At 61.6% G+C, this 20,443-nt stretch overlaps 2 protein-coding genes across 2 annotated transcripts in view; both read right to left on the bottom strand.

The window, feature by feature from the left end:
- NUDCD3 (NudC domain containing 3) overlaps positions 1 to 11,909 on the bottom strand; it is a 33,321-nt gene extending 21,412 nt beyond the window's left edge. Inside the window, exons 1-2 of the mRNA XM_074807899.1 lie at positions 11,648 to 11,909; positions 8,738 to 9,045 (exon numbers count right to left, since the gene is read on the bottom strand). Coding sequence (XP_074664000.1) covers positions 8,738 to 9,045; positions 11,648 to 11,845 — 506 coding nt within the window. The 5' untranslated portion in view covers positions 11,846 to 11,909. The remainder of the gene's footprint in view (positions 1 to 8,737; positions 9,046 to 11,647) is intronic.
- A 1,071-nt stretch (positions 11,910 to 12,980) lies between these two features.
- On the bottom strand, positions 12,981 to 15,501 carry LOC141915953 (uncharacterized). Its single transcript, XM_074807908.1, has 4 exons — positions 15,470 to 15,501; positions 14,987 to 15,023; positions 14,154 to 14,298; positions 12,981 to 13,844 (listed from the first exon to the last, which is right to left on the bottom strand). Exons 1-4 carry the CDS (start codon positions 15,499 to 15,501, stop codon positions 13,018 to 13,020), a joined length of 1,041 nt encoding a protein of 346 aa, XP_074664009.1. The 3' UTR covers positions 12,981 to 13,017.
- Between the last annotated feature and the right edge of the window lie 4,942 nt (positions 15,502 to 20,443).

The following is a 20,443-nucleotide window of genomic DNA, read 5'->3' as shown; positions in this document are numbered from 1 at the left end:
GCAAGCAAGCTGTGAAGAAGCCTCCCCCCCCCTCCAGATTTAACATCTTTTGGCATCAAAACACCAGGACTGTTGCACTTCATCTCTCCTGGTTTTGCCCGAGAAGCGCCGAGGCAGGAGTCCTGCTTACTGCGGGCTCTCGGCACCTTCGCTGAGGTCCTGGAGGCGCCCAGTGTTTCATAAAGGCTCCCTTTGTACAGAACACTTCAGTTAATTAGGTCTCCGGCAAAGCGTTAAGCAAGCTGAATACCAAACCCTTCCCTCTCACAGCTCAGTTCACACCCGCAGTCAACAAGCCTCGGGATCCACTCGGATCCACACCGTCGCTCTCTGGCTGTCAGCGAGTTCCAGCCCCCAGCGCAGCAGTGGTCTGGGGTGGGGGGGGGGTGCCGGGGCTCTCCCAACCCTCAGGGTTTCTTCCAGCCCAGATGTGTTTGGGTTGCTGGGGGAGAACACTCCAAATCCAGCTGTGGAAGGTCTCCTTCACCCCCAAAGTGGACAGAAGTTCATCAGGGGTTCCCCAATGGCCTGTCACCCCAGCTTCGGGGCTCCCGAGCGCACACCTGCAATGCGCAGCCTTGGTGGTCCTGCTCTCAAAAAAAAGAATGAAAAATGGAAGCCAATGCCTTCCCCCTCACCCCCAAAACTCAGGCACGCCCCGGCCAGGCCGTGCAGCCTGGGCTCCAGCCTGTGGCACCCACCATCCTTGCCTGCAGGAAGCCTCAGAGCTCCGACTCATCACCAGGATGGGACCAACGACCAAAACCAGAGCATCAAGACGCTTTCCCCCTGTATCACATCGTCAAGCCTGGACAATGCTGTGGGGAGAAGGGGCCAAGACTCCCCTGTATGAGGTGCCCCAGGCACCACCTGCACGAGGCGACGCTTTTACTGCCCAACCCAGCGGCCAGACAGCGAATCCACCCAACCCACAGCAGCTGGAGTCCCACCAGTGCCACCACACAGGACCAAGACGCTCTGCCCCTCTCCCTGCCAGGCAAGAGGCTTGCTCTTTTCCAAGCTCACACTCTTCAGGGGAGCTTTCAGCCTTCCCTTTCGGTTTCCGAGTTATTTACGGAGCCATTCGACAGAGCCAACTTACTGACATTAGGCGAGTTTAAATGCCACCGCCAGCTCACAGGAGAGCTTCAGAGCATCGTCACCAGAGGGCTAGATTTCACTATTGCTGAGATATTTAGGTCAAGGACAGCAGGACACGCTACGGTTTGGAAAAGTCCCCTGGGATCTTTATTGTTTGCACAGAGCTTATACAACCTTGGGTTTCAGAGGTCTCCTTCGAGAGACCTACGCGCAGCCAAGGCTGGATTCAATTATAGCTCCCCTGGAAAAAGGGGATAAGGCCAAAGCAATCCAACGGGATTGAACCGTGGGAGCACAGGACAAGGCGGCCTCTCAGACCCTCACGCCACTGACACGGCCTGGCCCGATCTCTCCCGACACCTGACGACACGCCAGGGCCACGCCAGCCCCACGCATGCGTGGCAGCTTTCCACGTTACGCTGCTTCTTCTGGTGAACAATGTGATATTAGACCAAGCAAACAGATATTGCTTTTTTAAATAAGAATCAGGCACACGCTGTCCCTCGGTCTCCAGCCCTGGGATTTTCTGCTTGTTAAGAGAAAAATTTATAGGTTTTAATTTAGTTATTTTTGGTCCCAGGACCTAATTTTGGAGCTCAGTACCTTGGTAGGGCAACCAAAGCCCTAAGCGATTCAGTGTGTGACAGGGGAACTGGCACTCTGCTGCTGATCTCAGCAACCCAACCAGAGTCCGATTCCCCATGAAAGCGCTGAAAAATTGGGCCCTGACCGATTCCTCCTCAGCTGCAAAAGGCTCGTTACAGTCAAGGGCTGCACCAGACAGAGGGCTGGGGGGGATCTCATCCTCAGCTCAAGCATTTCAGCCCTTTCAAAAGATGCTTCCTGAGCAGTTGAGTTTCCACCGCTATGGGAGAAGGCTTAGGTACTAAAATAATTCTCCCAGTGGGAAGCCACGGCCTCTCTCCGTTGCAAGAAGAAAGACTCCACTTGGCAGGGAAAACTTAACTTAAAGTTTTGCTGCTTCCCTCAGTATAACCTGGACACATCCCTCCTAGAAACCAAACGTGACAGCACTGCAAGTCCAGCGCCGCAGCTCCTGAGAGCGAGACAGCCTTTGTGTTACACGACGAGCTGAGAACACGCTGCCTTTCCTCTCTTGGGCAGGTTGGAGGGAGGTCTGGCCCACACGGGGATTTTGAGCAGCAAGGCTTTCACACAGCTCGTGTTCCCAGCTGGCACGGGCTGCAGCTCCCACCTGGAAAGCTGGTCACTAGCATTGGGAAGCACTGGGAGGGGAGGAAAAGGGTTTGAGCGATGCCCCTTGACTGTCGGGGGGGGGGAACCATGTGGCTGGAGGAGGGTTTCCTGGCCCCATCGGGAGAGCGGGACAGTCCAGGAGCAAAGAAACAGAGTAGGAAGTGGAGAACCTTGATGGGTTCACACACACACACACACGCAGAGCATGGGGACGGCCCTCGCCACCCCAAGCATCAGCAAGGAACAACGGAGAATCGTGTAGGACCAGGAAGAGCAAGAAGATGCTTAAGTGAGAAACAACCAAGCAAATGAGGACTCTTCAGCCTAAAAACAGGCTGAAAGGGGGAAACAAACATGATAGGAAAACCCCACACAGGGTGGAAAAGGGAACTGGGGAACTACTCGCTGCCTCCCCACCTGCATGGAGACAAAAGCCACGCACGGTGGTGCTGCATGGTGGAGGACCTGCTGCAGGACGCTGCCGTGGAGACCCCAGACACATGAGGGCTGAAATTCTGAGACAAAAGGAAAAAAAAATCCACCGAGAGACACGAAAGACCAAGCGCTTGTGCTGGCTCAAAAGCCTCTGAGCCGCAATTTGCTGGTGGCAGGGGGAAAACACAGAGGAAGTATCACTGCACGCTCGTTCTGTTCTTCTCCTCTTCCCCGAGCGTCTGCTGCTGATGGAGACAGGATACGGGGCCAGATGGAGCTCGGCTGTACCAGGTCAGGCCGTTCTCCGGAGGTCTGTCTGGCTCCTGCTCATGACGGGCCTTGGCTGTGCCGGGGGAATTCCCCGCGCGCAGCCCCGGGTGCCTTGCGGCACCTCTGCGCAGCTCACGCACGCAAAAGGAATCGGAACCAGGACAGACTCTCCCTTAAATATGGATCAGGATCAGCTCCGTCTTTCTGGGTCAGGCTGGAAGAACAGCACGGACTCTGCGGTGAGCTCACCAGGAGAGCCCACAGGGACAACATGGAAGGAAACCAGTTTAACTGCCTTCTGGTCTGGATGGTCCCAGACAGAGCCTGCGGAACAGGAGCATCCACGGGCTCCAATCCCTTCCCTCGCCTGTTCTCCTGGAAAACGCTTGAGAGAAGAAAGCTTGGGATAACGCTGCCTCTGAGTCAAACAAAACCGGCCTCGAAGCCAGCAGCGTGCAACAATGCCTCCTCTCCACAGCCCTGCTTCTCCACTCAGGGTGACCAGCAACAAAATTCCCCTCGCTGGCACCCCAAGGAGAATGAAGCCGTGCCAGAAAGCCCATCCTGCAAGCACCTCACAATGTAAAAAAAAAAAACAACCATCTGGGCTTCCGGCAAAGCCAAGCCGTTGCTAAGTCGAATTAGATTCACACAGGAGCCTCATGGAAATTTCCCAGAGCACTGCTGTGTCATCTTGAGGATGCTCCCCAGTGTGCCCTACAAAGGGTTAACCCCAGGCCCCACGGGCTCAGGGAATGGAAGTGGCCACTCTTGGGAGAGAGCTGGAGCCTCAGAGAAGTCAGCTCACCAGATTAACACATTTCAGTTCAATTTTGTTCTGCCTCTCACTGGGGACAGCGAGCTGGAAAGTACACAAGTGATTTTTGTAGGTCACTGCCGAGCCCCGCCACCCACTTACGGGGACAGCAGAGCGGGCGGCTGGCCCCGCAGCAGAGCTCACCTGCACACGGTGGCCAGCGCGGGCCAGGACGGGGCGCAGGCAACGCTGGTGCCTGTTTGGCCCCTTCCTCGGTACAACAGCACCGCACGTGTGGGGCAGGGGATCTCTTCCCCAGGTCACACATGGCAAAGGACCAGCAGGGTCTCCCTCGTGGCCTGACCAAGGCGGTGGCGGAGCCGTGAACAGTCCCCTTCTCACCAGTCCCCCCCACAGCCTCTTCTTCCCTCCCCACGGCAAAGGAGGTGAACGGTCTGGCCATGGAGGCCCCAGGGTTTCATTCTGCTCTGGCCCAGCAGCACAAGTCCCCGTGCCAGGTCCCTCGCAGCGGCCGCAAACCTTCCCCAGGGACGAGGTGCTGCTCGCCCTCCTCGGCCCGCCCGGTGCTCACCGGTGCTCCGTGTCCCGCCGGTCCCGGTTCAAGCCCTGGGTGTGCTGTGCACAGCAGGGCAGCCCAACCCGTGGCGTGTGGGTGCCACGGCTGCACCCCAGCCTGCTCCAACCCAAGCCATGGCCCCATATACACAGGGGAGCAGAGAAACCAGGCACTCCCCCAACTCCCCGCTGCCTGGGGGGAGGCAGGAGCCAGGCTGGAGTCACCTAGGGGGGAAACCATCCTTTTTTGGGGAACCTTTCAACATCTATTCACCCCACAAAGATCCTCCTCTGGGAGACATCCCCTGCCTGGCTGCTCTTTCCAGTGGGCCATTCCCTGAAGGTCCAAGACAGTCTCTAACAGAGCACCCCAAACAGCCCAGAGCTGCCCCATCCTGAGCACCCGGGACAGACACGAGGGCTGGATGGAGAAATATCTGAAGGTGGGATATTCACCATCCTGCACAGGCTCCCAGAGCTGCTGCTACTAACCTTCTGCCACCCCCTCTTGCCCGCACACGGAGTAACCCCTGGGATGGGGCTCACAGGAGAGGGGAGTGTTCCCCCCCCCCGCGTTCATACTCAGAGAAATAAAGGAGCAGAGGGGAGCCAGGAACTGGAGTCAGAACGCACAAGCCAAGCGCCCAGGCCGGGCTGCGCAGTGCCACACGTGGGCTGCCGGGCTCTATTTTAAATGCTGTGTGGCAAATATATGCAGGATGAAATCCAAGCTGGGGGAAGGGGAGGGTGCTGGGCGGCAGAGGTGTTCAAAATTAGGAGCTGAGCTCAGGCAAGGATGGCTTCTGGGAGCAGATGGGGGAAGAGCCGGAGCCGGGGCCTGCGCGAGCTGTGCAGCTGCAATGCCAGCCCCGGCTGTGCGCTCCCGGGATGAACAGCCCCGTGGTGGGGGGCACAAGGCGGGGGGCACGCTCCCCTCTGCCCTTCCAGCGAGGTGGGGAGAGCACACGGGCAACGACGGCCGGGGAAGGATGGCAAGGACACCCAGGGCAGGTGCAAGCCAGCCTAAGGAGCCGGCTTCTTCAGTGGCACGAAGGAGACCTCTGGTCCCCTCGGCACAGCTCCTGGCACGTGGGTCACCCCAAAGACACCTCAGTCCTCAGCGTGTGCGGGGCAGCCTTCCTAGCGACGAGGAACTGCACCTCCTGCCTCTCACAGGCAGGGAGGGCGAGGGACTTGGGGAGACCTAGCTGAGCCCCAGGCAGAGCAAGCCACCGAGCCCTGCTACTCTCCTCGCCTGCCGGCAATCCTCCACACCCACCAAACCGCCTTGATTCCGCTCTCCCCTTCCGGATCAACCCCAAAAAAGCTGCCAGCATCTCGCTGCACTTCGCAGAGATGATCACGAACAGCGCCCCAGCACCCGGGCGCACAGCGAGGCTCTGATGGGAGCTGGCAGATCTGGGATGGTACCTGCCCTACATTTATGGAGCAGTCAGGTTGACAGAATGAGCGAGTTTTTATATAGATTTTGGTGGCAGCGGTTTTCTTCACTGGCAGCAGGGGGTGGGGGTGGGGGGAAAAAAAGGGAGATGGAAAATATTTTCGTTTAAGCTCTTTTCTGCATTCTTGCTGCCGGAGCTGCGCATTATTCATGCGCCCCTCGTAACCAGGCTGGTGGCTCTGGGTTTTGCTCAGAAGGGGCTGTGCAGAATTAAGTAGCCGGTTCAATTATTAATAGTCTGTCGGGGGGTGCTCAGGATGCCTGCTCCTGGTCCCCGCTGCCTTTTGGGGGGCTCCAGTGCCCCCCAGAGGCACAGAAACCAACTACAGCCGTTTAACAAACCTGTTGGCCGCTCTGCCCTACTTGGAGCCCACAGACACCCTGTTCTTCTGGCCTCGAAAGCAGCTGCAAAGGCTGCGAAGCCTCGTTGGACGGGTCCTCCTGTGCCCGGGCTCACCCAGCACCCACCCAAACTGGGCAGGCACCAAGGGGACCGTGGGGTTTTACCCCACCAGCGCTTGGGGCAGCAGGAGCAGGTGCAGGCAGGAAGAGGGAGAGAAGCCAGCCAGGCAGGGCAGAAGCTGCAGGCGCATGTGTATCCAGCTGGAGGCACCTTTTTTTCATGGCTAGACTGGTGGGAGAGCTGCCACGCAGGGCTTTGCGTTGCATACCACGTCTGCAGGCTGCAAAACAGCATCCGACCGTCTGAAGTCTGTCAGGGGCCACTCTCCAGCTGGGCCAGGACAAACGCTCAGAGGGTGGAAGACGCAAGGGCTGGGCTCTGCACCCAGCCGAGCACGCGAGATCAGCTCCCCCCACCTGCGGCAGGAGCTGTCCCCGTCAGACACGTCCTGCCCCCGCGCCAGCGCTCAGCTTCCTTCCTAATCCCTCCAGTTTCCTTCCCGCAGCCTTGACATCTGTTTTCAGGCAACTAAATACCACTCGCAACAGCTGCTGCCCCCACAACAAAAGGCCCAAGTCGAAATTTCAGCTGGCAGAAAGCAACAAATGTGGACTGCAAGGGGGCACGAGCAGCCAGCACTCGGGCCAGCCCCAGCTCCCTCCTGCTCGTGGCTTCGCAGGCGGCTCCAGCCTCTCCCTCTCCTTTCTGTGTAGGATAAAGCCGGGATAGAAATACCCGGGTCAGCACCACGGCCACGCAGCCCGGCCACAGAGACCTGCCCGCTCTAACGAGGCTTTTTTTGGCTTGTTAATTTTGCGCTGGAAGAGGTGTCAGACTGACAGCCCTGGGGACAATCTTTCTTTCACAGGACAGCTCCGGCACCGGCAGCAGAACGTGGCTTTTCAGGTGATTTCATTTTTGGCTTCTGGCTTATTTTTATCCTGCGGGATGTGTGTCAGACTGGTTGAGTTAAGCATGAGTCCTTCTCCTTCTCCCCACTGGATTAAGTTACTTGGCAGGCACTTTGCCTTCCCCTTCCACCAACAGCTGCCACGCTCGGGCCCTCCCCTCTACCACTGCCTCGAGCTGAGGCTGCAGGCTCAGACTCTGACACAGTTCTGCCACGTATCATTCCACTGCCCCCAAGATTTTGATCCTCAGACCATCCCTTCCACATGCCAAAGGCCGACAGTCCCCAAAGTCCAAACCCTGAGTCCTCTCTGCCCCTGTCCAGGACTTGGGGCTCTCCCAGCAAAGCCCACGTCCCTCCAGCAGCTTGCTCTCCCCTCTGATGTGTCTAAAACTGCCCTGGGGGACAGGGGTCACCACCCCAAGTTGTTCTCCTTGCTAAGCACCCGTGGGACAGCGGGGACAGACTGCAGCAAAGCCCCACATATGACCAGGAAAGCAGCAGTGAGTGGGTGGGGGGCAGCATGGCCATCACGTGGGGCTCTGACCATGAGAGACACCGGGGAAGGAAGGAGGAGACTGCGGTCTGCCACGGCCTGCTCGCGGCATCGCTACGCCAGGGGAGGCAAAGCACTGACTTAGGCAGTGAGGAGACATGGGAGCTTGAAATAAAACGGCATGTGAGGCCCTGAGCGAGGGCTGGGCAGCTTTGCCTCGGCTCGGGGGTCAAGGTGATGTCCAGGGAAGGACGAGTGAACCCGGCACAGGACCCTGCGCTCAGGTAAGTCGTTCATCAAGGCCATGCTGGCCCGCTGGAGCTCACCTCCCGCTGCTCAGCAGACAAGAGTCGAGCTGGAAGAGTCACAGATACCTTGGAAGGACCTTGAAACGAGGACATTTTTGTAGAAACCACGGATGCTTAGCCCTGCTAAAGAACACAGCTAAAGAGAAAACTCTCTGCAGCACCTGATTGATCTTCAAAGTTGGCCCTGCTCTGAGCAAAAGGTTGGGCCAGAGACCTCTGAAGGTCTCCAAGTCATTTTTTGCTGCACAAATCTGATGCTGCGGCTGGCCTCGCACGCCTGCACCGCCTCACAGGCATTGCGGGTATCTGTGCAAGCTCCTAGCCAACTACCAGCATGTCTCACAGCACACCAGGGGAGTACGACACTGAATTGCTGTGAGAAAAGGGTTACAGGACGGTGCCAGGGTTTCCCAAACAGACAGGACCGTCAGCCCAGCTTCGCTATGGTGAGCGCCGGAAAAGGGACACAGCTGAGTGCAGCCAGCACAGGGAGGAGCCGCACAGCCCAGCCCAGCTCTGCGGGGCTGTGTCCAGGGATGTGCCACCTTCCCTGCTCAGAGCAGAGGGCGAGACACCAAACCATCCACAGAGGAACAAACCCCTGCCCTCCTCTGGGGAATTACATGATGTTTCCAGCCACGGGAGCCCGCAAGGGAAATCCTCACAGCCTCCCGCAGGGCTGAGTGCCCGCAGAGGAGGGCCACCCCTCCCGAAAAGGGCCATACAGCAGGACAGGGAACACCACCTCTGTGTTTTTGCCTCCCCCCTGCCAGGAGCACGAAGAAAGTAAGAGACCCTTACGTGGGCAGTTCTGCTGGCCGGGGCTCTGCTGGGGCAGCGGCCCCCGGGGGCTCCACCGACACAGGACTGGGCACCGCGTCCTGGGCTACAGCCACATCCTGCGTCCCCACAGCTCCCCCGGCATCTGGCACTGGGACGGGCTCTGCTGTTGTCTCTACCTCAACCTCCTGAGCTGCAGGGGACAGTTTCACCCTCTCAGCAGCTGCAGCAGCCTCCTCCTCCTCCTCCTTCTTGCGAAGCTTCGCCTCCAGCTCTCGGCGCCTCTTCTCGTCATCCTGACGAGCCATCCGCTCAAAGACTTTGAAGGCCTGAAAGATAAAAAGCAAATCAAGTGGGTCACCAAGCCACCATGCTCTGCCTGAGAAGCCAGGGGAGAAGGAGAGGAGAAGCATCGCACGCTTGGGGCACTTATTACTGTCCCTCCCTCCATCTCTGGATACCACACAGCCCCCACGGCCTACACCGAGGTGCTTCAGTCACCAACAAAACCAGCTGACAACTATTTCAAAAGTCACACGGCCACGTTCAACACGCCTCAGGAGAAAGCCTGAGATCCTGGGAGCTGTTTTGAAATAGTTTCTTGCGTCGTGTTCTGGCAGCTGAACTCACATCAGCCTGGGATGATGCCTGGTAACTCCAGGGAAAAGGAGAGCAACGAGCTCTGACTCCTGGCTGGGAAGGGGGCTCCGAGCGAGCCGTCACCCCTCCAGCCTCCCCCCACCCTGTGTTCCAGCGTTCACGAGAGGCTGTTTGCAAGCCCAAAGCTCAGACCAAACCTCCAAGGCACAAACAGGATGAGCTGCCCCAGGAGAAGCTGGGGAACAGCTTACTTAGTGCCGGCTGAGCCCAAACAGACTTGGAGCTCTTTTAGACAGCGCAGGCGAAGGAGCAGAGTGACCTCATGTGGGGTTTTGAGCCAGAACTGACTGATCCTGGCCAAAAACATGCACTTGCTCAGAGAAAAGCCATCCCTCCCCACCCCAAGAGGTGCTGCAGGTGAGAAGGTCGCTGCCCAAGTCAGGGCCAGCAGGAGAAGATGTAATCCCACCCTGCAGTTTGCTTCTAGCCCTGCCTGTCTAGTGCAGGCTGGAGGTTAAAAGTTAAACCCACAACTGCGGGACGCAGCTGAGGGAAGCGCGGCAGTCGGGGACCTGCGCCTGCTCCCTGAAGGAGCTGAAGCTTCTCCCACCCAAATGCCAGGCCATTTGTCACTGCAAACACGTTCTGGAAAGTGAGCAAGCGTCAGACGCAGCCCTCCTTCACTTCCCAGGAATATTTCAGAGTCAGCTTCAGTGCTTCCAGTGGGAGACTGATGCTAGGCTGCACACCCAGCCTGCAGCGCCGCTTGACTCGAGTCTTTCACTGGGTACAGGAGGCGTAAGACAAAGGGACGCGGTGCCAGGAGGACTCTCTGGTAGTGCTTGCTCGTGCCCCTCACCCCAGGCTTCTTCCCCAGGCAGGGACCAGCCCATGGGATGAGGACGCAGGAGAGGTGAGTGCTGGGCATCGTCCCTGCTCTGTTTGCTTCTTTCTCTGCAATCACTTTTACTCCACGCGAAGCCATAGCATCCTCCCCAGCCAACGTCCAAGCTCAAGCCAGCCCCGCACGGACTGTGCAGAGTGACACCTCGAAACTGCGTCCTTCCCCCGGGCTGCAGCCAAGTCAGGAGGGGTGACAATTCCCTTCCAAATTGGCCCCCAACACTCTGGGTCCCTGTGGCTGCAGCCACAAGGCTCCCCTGGCCAACACCTTTCTGGGGAACGAACACTGCGGCCACAGAGCTGCGGCTCCCTCCTTGTGCTCAGGCCCAGGGGGACACGAGACAGGTCTCCCACCATCACTGCCCCACTGCCAAGTGGTCTGGGCTCTGCACTCTCCCCTCTGCAGCCTGAGACCCCCCTGGGCTCCCCACTCATCCACAGAGCCCAGTGCGCTCCCGTGGCAGGGGCTAACCCGGGGACCCGGGGGCTGAGGGGTGATGAGGACCACCGCAGGGATCTCCTGTCAGCCTGCCTGCGTCACGCCCCTGCCTTACGCACCTGGGAAGGAAAACTCACCCGGTCTGAGCAGATGAACACCCCAAATCCAGTCTTACCTAGTTTTATGAGCTTGTTTCCTCGCTGCTAATAAAAATTAATGACAGCCCGGAACAGCCCTGAGTCAGAGACCTCCAGCACTGCCCCAAAACCAAGCTGAGCCCAGCCAGGCAGCAAAAACAGCAGGTCAGGGCTTTTGGCACCTCACCCAGGATTGAGGCGAGCCTGGTGCTGGCCACGAGCTCCCGCTGAGCAGAGCCCAAACCAGCTCCCCACATGACTGTCAGGGTCTCCACACGCCTCCGGCTGCTCTACAGGTTCCCTGCTCCCACGGCTCACGGTGGCAGCTCCCCATGAGCCCACCCTGCCCCCTGTGCCGGGGCTCAGCCAGGGCCAAGTTCCGAGAGGGCTATCGCACCCCGGCTCTTCCCAGGAGAGTCTCGCGGTTCCCGCCTGCCCCCGGGGCTCCGCATCCTCTCACAAGGGTGATGCTTCCATCCTCCCCCCGCACCCGGCCTGCCAGGACACCTCTCCCGCCTCCTCCTCCACCCCTGCGGGCAGGCTCGGTAACCGGGGGCCCCGTTCCCGGTCTCCCCCACCCTGCCTGGATCCCCACCACAGCGCAGACCCGGCCGGCCCGCTGGCAGACACCTGCCCAGCCCCGGGGGGACGCGGCCCGCTCGGCTCGGAGGAGAAAAACACGGCTGGTGAGGCCCAGCGACGGGGACAGCACCGGCCACCGCGGCCTCCGCCTCCCACACGACGGCCAGCACGGCCGGGCCTCGTCACCTCCACAGCCCGCCGAGGAGCAGCGGCCCCGGGAGGCCCCTCAGGGCCGGGAGCGCGCAGCGGGCCCGGGCGCCCCGCCGGTACCTGGAGGGCCATGGCCTGCGCCGCGCCGGGCGGGAAGCCCAGGCGGTCCCCGGGCCGCAGGAGGAGGCGGTAGAAGTCGGTCTTGCGGTAGAGGAAGCCGAAGAGGACGCGCAGGAACTCCTCCACGTTCCCGACGTGCTGCAGGATCCCCAGCAGCGCCTGGTCGTACATATCGGTGAGCGCGGCCGCGGCCTCCATGGCGGCTCCGGGCCCGCTGTCACGGCAACCGCGCCCGGCCGCGCTTCCGGTCCGCGCCGCGCCGTCCCCCGCACTTCCGGTCCGGCCCCGCCCCCCGCCCGCGCCACGGCCCGCCCGGAACCCGCCCCCCGCCGCGACGTTCCGGCCGCCCCGCCGCCCCCCCGGCGCCACGCTGGGGATCCCAGGGGACCGCCAGCCCCGCGATGGGACCAGTGCCCCCCCCAGCTCACTTCAATACCCAGGGGATCCCCCGACCCCCCAGTAGCACCCATGGGGGCCCCTGTCCCCTTTCACCACCCAGGGGGCGCCCAGCCCCGCGATGGCACCAGTGTCCCCCCAGCTCACTTCAATACCCAGGGGACTCCCAGACCCCAGTGGCACCAGTGCCCCCCCCTGCTGTGCTGCAGTACCCTGGGGACCCCCAGTCACCCAAGAGTGGCAGTGGGACCCCTGCCCCACTGCAGCCAGCTGGGGGGGGACACGGGGACAATTCTTGGCCTCACTGTGGGTGGTCCCGGCACAGAGCCCCCATGGGGTACAGCACCCCACCAGCCCATGTGCCGTGGGGAGCCCCGGCAGCAGGTTTGGCTCCACGGTCACCCCGCCGTTACCCCACAGGAGGGAACCTCACCTCCACACCCAGCCTGGCGTGACCATGACCTCTGTGGGTGCAGGGGTCCTGCCCCCCTAGGACCATGAGGGTGCCCCGTGGGGGGTGGCAAGCACACACATCCCCCTCCCCCCCCAGATCTGGGGGCAATGGGGTCCTTCAGGCCCTTGCGGGTGAGCAGCTCCCCTGGCTTGAGCCCTGCGCCCCAGCACAGTCACTGGTGTCCCCCCCACCCTGCTCTATGCTGCCCCCAGTCACCATCCCCCCACAGCTCCATCCTCACCTTCGGCCCCACGCCCATGTCCTCGCACACCCCCATGTCCCCAGCTGCCCCCCTCCTGTGTCCCCATTCCCCCATGTCCCCAAGTCCCCTGTCATGGTCTGTTCGGATCTCTCAAATTTACAGGACAACATACTCTGTAAATTAAGCTTTAATTTACGAGCTCATCAGGAAAGAAGCCAAAGATGCAAACAAGGGCTCTATCTCCTCTGCACAGGCTTGTCTGACACATAAATTCACTAATTCAGCATTTCTGTCATGCGTTTCTCACCCACAAGTTCTCTAATTCATAATTTGTAACTTATAACTTGTAACTCCTGCTCCTATGAGGTGGGAGAGGGTGAGAGTGCCCGTCCCTCCTCCCCCGTCCCAGCGTGGGCCTCCTCTGCGTTGCGCTGGGGAGCGGGGGAGCCTCAGCACCCCAAGTGCTGCTGGATCCCCATCCAGCGATTTCTGGGTGCGGTTGGACGGTTGGTTTGCTTCATCGGGACAGCAGGTTCTGCAGACGCTGCTGGACAATCGACACGGAAGGATGTTGGTTGTCGGGGAACCTTCAGGGGATCCTCTGGGCCACCCTTCAGGGGACCCCCAGGGGTGCAGCAAGGGGGACATTGCCACCCCGCTCCAGGAGGGATTGGCGTCCCCCAGCATCGCTGCTCCCACTCGGTCCTCGGAGCAGTCGCCCTCCCTCTGTCCCATACTGCAAGAAGTCGGGGAGCTGGCTGAGGAAGCGGTGCTGTTGGGGGTGTCAGGGACATCGGGGACGGTGTCCTTGCCGTCTGTGGTGTGAAGCCAGGCGAGCGTGTTGTGGACATTGGTGATGTCCGTGGTGAACGACTGCTGGTCCTGCACCCGCAGGTTGTCCTCTGTCAGCTCAGGAAAGCTTCTGCCGGCTTCTGGGTGCTGCTGGGGAGGGTGTGGAGCACAGGGGGGCCCTGCACCCAGTGCTGAGCCGGGGGGTGGTGGGGTGGCAGGGAGCCAGTGTGGGCAGAACAGGGGATCCCTCTGGACCACGGCCCCCGGCCCCATCGGGGCCCCGACAGCACGGCCGGGGCGGTGAAGCTCACACCAGGCACCTCCAACACCGTCAGCAGCCGGAGAGGGAACCTCTGTTGGGGGAAGTGAAGGGGGTGACGGGGTGAGATATCGGGGGGCAGAGCTGGCTGGGGTGTCACCCGCAGGGCAGGAGCCCCAGGAGGGGCAGGAGCCTGCTGCTGTACCGGCCACGGCGGGTGGGCAGGGTGGGGTTTTGGGGGGCAAACAGCGTTCTGGGGGGTCCCTCCCCACAGCAATCGCTCTGCCAGCACCGCTTCAGCCAGAGCCTTGCGAGGCTTCGAGTTTTCACACCACAGCCACCTCCCGCCCCAGTGATTTCCCAGCCTGCCGCTGATTTCCCCTCCCGAATGCCCGTTTCGCACCCCCCGGCCGCTCTCCCGTGTCCCGGGCCGGTTCCGCTCTCCCCGGGGTGGTTCCGGTGTCCCGGGGCTCGCGGGCCCGGCGCTGCCGCCGCGGGGCGCTGTCCGCTCCCGGCCGCCAGGGGGCGCTCTCCCTCCAGCCGCCGCGCTGGGGGCGGGGCCTCCCCGGCGGGGGCGCGGGAACGCGGCAGCGGCAGCGGCTTTTGGCGGGCTCGGGGCGGCGCCATCATGGCGGGCGGCGGGCGCTGTGCCGGCCCGGGGCGGCCCCGTGCTCAGTGCTGAGGCGCCGGGTGCGTTGTTCCTGTCCGATGTTCTCCCCTTTCTGCCACCGGGCAGGGCCTCAGCTCCACAGCACGAGGGCTCTGGGCTCCCTCCACCACCTCACCCGCACCCCAGAGCCCGGGGTGGTGGGAAGAGCCCTCAGCTGTCCTGAGACGGGCAAGGACGAGCCGCTGTGCCGCACAGAACTGACTGCAGCTCTCCCTGCCGGTGTCTGCTCTGCCTCCTGCTGGCAGGGGCAGCCTCTGCCTGCTCTTTTCTGTCAAAGCTGCGCCCTGTGTTGTGTCTCCCTGCCCGTGCAGAGGTCTCAGGTACCCAAAGGCCTCAGAAATGGCCTCAGGAACCTCTGCCCGGGTGCCCCTTCCCACTCCTCAGCTGAGGCTCTGGCTGTCCCTGCCCTCGCCTTTGGATCCCGGTGTCAGTGCAGCTCTGGGGCTGCACAACCCTGACTCCTTCCTGCCTCGGGTCTCCCTGTGAGCACGCGGCCCCCCAGCTGCACCCCCCATCTGGGATACGTGGGGGTGGAGACCTGCTGCTGCTCGGGCACGGCCTCTCACCTGCTTGTCTGGTGTGGAAGAAAGTTGATCGAGTGACCTGTGTGAAAAGAGGAGAAACATTTGGAGAAATGTCCAAAGAAAGATGCAAATTGCACAGAGTTCATCCAAAAAAGCTCTGCCTGGTTGGGTTTATTGTAAGATGGGAAGCGAGTGGTGGGGAGAACGTGGGGTCCTGTGGGCTGAAGGTTTTTGCAGAAAGGCCCGGCCTTGCTCAGCAGCCCTGTGTCTCAAATTCTCTCTCCTCTGTGGTTCGTCCTCCCTGTCAGGGTCTAGAGGGCACCCACAGGCCTTGGTGGCCCCGGCCAGCCCCGCCTGGGGCCTCCCCCACAGCCTGCCCATGGGCTCGGCACTTGCGGCATCAGCCACGCTGGGGCCTTCGGTCCTTGCAGCTGTGCCTGGCTCTGGCCCCACCGTGGGCCACTGGGAACTGTCTCCAGGCTTTTCTCTGCGCCATCTCCCTCAGCTCTCACTGCTCGCTATGACACGATAGTGACAAAGGGCGAGATCACGTACATGTCCCGCTCTCTGATGGACTTTGCAAACAGGGATTTCGGTTTTCTGTCTGCCTCGATGAGTCAGGACTGGCCCCTCTTTGCATCGCCTGCAATGACGGTCTCCCACAGATCCCCCAGCTGACAGTGACTTGAAGCACAGTGTGGTGTCACTGTGCTGAGCTGGGGGCTGCAGGGGCTTTGCTGTGGGGGCGCAGTGTGGAAGGAGGAGACGGGGATGAGGGGGACAAGCGGTGCTGCCAGTTCAGCGCCTGCAGGACACGCAGGTGGCCCAGGATGACCGGAGCGGTTCAGCTTCTGCCCTAGTGCCTGGAAAGGAGCAAAGAGTTTGAAAACTGAGCCCCGCTTCGGCTGCAAGCCTGTCCCAGTGCTGGTGGCAGCTCTGGAGGGAGATGTGAAGTGGCACGGGACAGAGGAGGTCGACATCCATCCAGCGCAGACCCGCTGAGACAGAGCCAGGATGAACAGGCAGCACTGGTCAGCGATAGCTGCCCAGGGTGCAGCCAGGCCAGGGGAGGAGGGTCCCTGCCTGGCCTGCAGCTCCCTCCCTCGCCATTCTCGGGGTGATTTGGGGTTATTTTGGTGCAGCAGTGAGGCAAAGCCGGGCTGCAGAGCTGAGCAGGGTGGGACCTGAGGAAGGGTGTGATTGTCTTGAGGCTTTGAAGGGCTTTGCAGCGAGCCCTGTCCCCGCCGGAGGGGCCGCTACAGGTGGTGTTCGAGACGAAGGCGTTGCAGGCCTTGTGGTGTGTGTCCGTCCCCCACCGTGTGGCCCCGAGGTCTGTCCTCATCCCAGGGGCTCCTGGGACCGTGTCCGTGAGTCCTGCAGGAGCCATCTGTGCTGGGTCCCCACCAAAGGGCTGCTTCACCCGGGGAAGGGGCCAAGGGGAGCCCCCTCAGCCATGGGCTGCCCCGCTGGCGCTGACTCGGCCCTGGGGGTGCCTGGGTGACGTTTGGGGCTCAGAGGGGCTTTTGGGGCTCTTGGGTGCCATATCCTGGTGCCCCCCGGGCTCCCTCCCCCTCCCACAGAGGCACAGAACGGTTGTGGTGAAAGGGTTTTTAATGGAAAAAAAACAAGAAGAAAAAAAACAAGAGGAAAGAAAGGGCTCCTGCAAGCTCTTGGCTTCTCATAGCAGGCCCCGGCCCGGCCCAGACCCACCCCCTCCGCGCCACACCCCCGCTCTCCATCTCTTCCCTGCGGTGGGTCTAATCCCCCCCTGCGAGCCCGGTGCCGCCTGCTCGCTGGGTGCGTTTGGGCAGGTGCTCCTGCGCTTCTGGCCCCGCTTTTCCAGGCTTGGCCCGGTGCTGGCGTCCGCCCTGCCAGGCTGGAAGATGACAGGCTGGAGCGGTGGCCGGTGCCTCTGGGCGTCCCAGCACAGGTCCTGGGGCCCCGTCCCGATGGTGTCGAAGAGCTGCAGGCTGAGGCTGGCATCCTCGCTGTTCTCCGGGAGGCTGTAGTTGGGTGTGAGCAGCTCCTGGGGCAGCTCAAGCGAGTGGATGTCGCGGTCGGGGGTGGCTCTGGCAGTGCCACCAGGGTCCCCGGGCGTGGGGCCACTGCTGGGATCATGGTGGCTAGCGAGGGAGCAGCGCAGCAGCATCTGGCGCAGCAGTGCGGTGTCACCTGGCCGGTGCCCAGCAGCTCGGCGGCGGGGAGCAGCCCAGGGGCTGAGGAGGACATCGCTGCGCAGGGGGCTGTTGGTGCCCAGCGGTGCCCCCGCGGGGGTGGCCGTGTTGGAGAGGCTGAGCTGTGCCAGGTGCCTCTCCATGCACTGGTAGCCGGGGAAGGCCGGCAGCCGCCTTGGAGGGGCTGGGGCGTCCGCTCTCCCCCGAGAGGTGTGTGGTTGGCCCTGGGGGGTGCCAGGGGCTGCCCAGGCCGGGGGGGTCCCGCAGTCACCGGCACCCCACAGGACAGCCCCCGGCAGAGAAGCGGCGCCTTGGCCAAGCGTGGCCGTGGCTGTTGGAGGCAGGTTGATGCCCATCTGCTGGCTGCAGGAGAGTGGCGGCGGAAAGGCAGAGCCACCTGGAGCCCTCTGGAGCCCTGTGTGGGGGAGAAGAGCCATGCTGAGCCAGGGGCACCCACCCTGAGGGGCACCCACCCTGAGGGGCACCCGCCGAGCCAGCCCCCATTGCCAGCGTGCCCCGGCTCTGCGCCAGGCCCATGGGAGCTTGTGGCCGGGGTGTCGGAGGAGGGAGGCTACTCACTGCGAGGAGGGGAGCTGGGCGAGCTGGCCGTATCTGCTGGGGGTGCCATCCTCGCCAGGGTGCCCCCACCCGCCGGGGGAAGTGCTGCTCCTGCCCGGGCAGTGGGCACAGGTTGGCCGAACCTGAGCAAGAGACAGGAGCGATGGCCGGCGGTCACCTCTGCTCCTTCCCCGCAGAGCGTCCCCGGGCTGCTGGAGTCGGGGTCGGTCCCTACCTCGGTGGAGCAGGTTTTGGGGAGCCTTTGGGGAGGCTGAAGCAGGAGATGCCGGGGTCCTCACAGTGGGAGCTGCAGCGGTGGCAGCACCAGAGACGTTCTGTCCGTTGGTTGCTGGGGACTCTTGGGGGTTGCCAGCTGTGGCCTTCTGCTTGGGGGTCGCCCCGCCCGGAGGGAATGTTGGGGCTCCCTGGGTTACGCCCCGTCCCCAGCAACCTCCCCAGCTCCTCCCGGGGAGGGAAAGGGTTAAAAGGGGCCTGTGGGTGCAGGTGCCTTGGGCTGGAAGCCTTGGTCGGTTCCCAGAGCTGGGACAGCCTTGGGATCAGGGGGACTTGGTGGCCGGAGCCCCAGGCCTGGAGTGCCGGGATGGAGGGGGCAGGCGAGGGGCAGGGCTGGGGCTGGCACTAGCCCTAAGGGAGAGGCATGATGGTGCAGGCCTGAGAGTCAGCGAGGATGAGGAGGTGGTTGGGAGCCTCTGGGGGAGGATGAGGGGGATGGCAAAGCAAGCAGATGCTGTCGTGGGTGTCTGCTAGCGCTGGCCCAGCCAGGACGCCAGCACTGCGGAGCTCTTCTGCAGGCGATGGGGAGCGATTTCTCGAGCGGTAGCCCGTGTTCTTCTGGGAGGTTTGGGCTTCCCGGAGCCCAGCTGGGACTACCATCCTGCTGTGGCGAGCAGGTCTGGGGAAGTGCTGACGGGTTTTGGAGAGAACTTCTTGCCACAAGTGCTCAGGGATCCGACTCAGAAGGACGAGGAGTCCTCACGTCCAACGTGGATATGGTCGTCCTGCACTTACATTTCAGTTTGCAGCACCCAAAATCAACTGATATTCCTGTTTCTTGTCCTCAGTCGCTACAGCCCAAACATCTGTGTCTACAGGGCCTCCCTCTCCATGCCAGGGAAGGTGTTTTAAGATTTGTTCTTACTTCTCATTATCCTACTCTGTCAGTAATTTGCAATAAATTTAATTAATTCCCTCAAGTTGAGCCTGGTTTGCCTGTGACTGTTGTTGGGGGGTGATATCCCTGTTCTCATCTTGACCCATGAGCCTTTCGTCGTATTTCCTCTCCCCTGTCCAGTTGAGGAGGGGGGTGATGGAGCAGCTGGCTGGTACCTACCACACACCACTACCAGAGCAAAAAGGGGAAAAGAACGACCCACCCTGTGTGTTCCCCTCCCTCCCTGCACCAGCCCTCTCGAAAAGGCTCAAAGCAATGAATTTCTGATTAAGACTAAAATGTGATGCAGGAAAGTTCTGCTTGTGTTTGTTTCTCAGGGACTCCTCAACTTTTCCCTCGGCCTCTTTGTCTGTCTCGAGAAGGGTAAAACGCTCCCTGAGGGCAAAGTCAAAGCCCTCAGCGGGCACTCGGGCAAGGTGAGATCAGGGGAATTCGACCCAAAGGGCTCAGAGACACCACCTAGGGAGGGTGACATCGCCGGTTTAGGGTGAAGACACCCGGACTTCACCTCCCAGCCATGCTCCGGAAGGAGCCGACACCCTGAAGAGGACCATGTACTTCTGCCCTCAGCCACCGAAGCCCCTCACTCTATTTTCACTCCGCATGCTCGGATTATGTAAATAAATCCCGCGAACTCATGATCATAAAACACCCCTTTCCAGGAAATCTAATGAATATTTATGATTTTTGTGTGTGTAAACTGATGTCCCTTGCTAGGGTGGGAGCCCTTACGGTGGAGAATCCCCCAGAATCAAGAATACGTTCTTCAGGTAGAGCTGGGGACGGTCGGTGTGAGGTTCATGGTCACGCTGGAGGTTCCTCACGGGCTTTTCCAGCCCCGATGATCCTGGGATGCCTCCTTGACACTTCGATTGGATTCTGACTGCTCAGTGAATTTCTTTGTTTCACTCTCAGCTACCAGCTTCCCTTGCAGTCACATTTTTTCTGTGTGCTTTTTCACTTCCATAGCCCTTTTTCCTTCACAACGTGGTCTGAAGTGTCCTTCCAGCCAGTCCCCACAGCCCTGCCTGTTCTTCCTCCGAGTTGGTAGCTCCTCACCACCAATTCAGCAGAAAGTGGCCTGTTGGTTTGGAGAAGAACCAAGGTGGAACATAATTTCTGCTAAAAGGCCTCGTTCTGAGCGCTCGCCCCGCACCGTGCCCACCCTCTGTCGAAGCGCTCAGACGTGGGGCCGGGGCCTGCGGCGGGACCGGGGCCTGCGGGCGGGGTTGCCATGGAGACGGGCCGGGCCGCAGCCGCCCCGCGGCATGCCGGGAGAGGCGCTGCCCTTGCCCCGCGACTACATCTCCCAGCATGCCGCGGGGCCCCGCACATGCCGGGAGAGGCACCGCTCCCCCCGCGCCGGGACTACATCTACCAGCATGCCGCGGGGCCCCGCGCATGCGCACTCTGCCGGGCTCACCCGGCCCTGCGCCGTCTCCCGCGACCCGCACCGCCCCCTGCCGGCAGCGCGGGCCCGTCTCCATGGGAACCGCCTCCCCGGCCCCGGGACCCCCCCCCCGGAACTGGGACCCCACCCGGCCCCCCCCCCCCCGGGCCGGCACCGGCGCTGCC

Source organism: Strix aluco, chromosome 28, assembly GCF_031877795.1.
Source record: "Strix aluco isolate bStrAlu1 chromosome 28, bStrAlu1.hap1, whole genome shotgun sequence".
NCBI classification, from domain to species: domain Eukaryota; kingdom Metazoa; phylum Chordata; class Aves; order Strigiformes; family Strigidae; genus Strix; species Strix aluco.
Note: the sequence above shows the minus strand (reverse complement) of the source record. Positions and strands in the feature narration are given on the sequence as shown.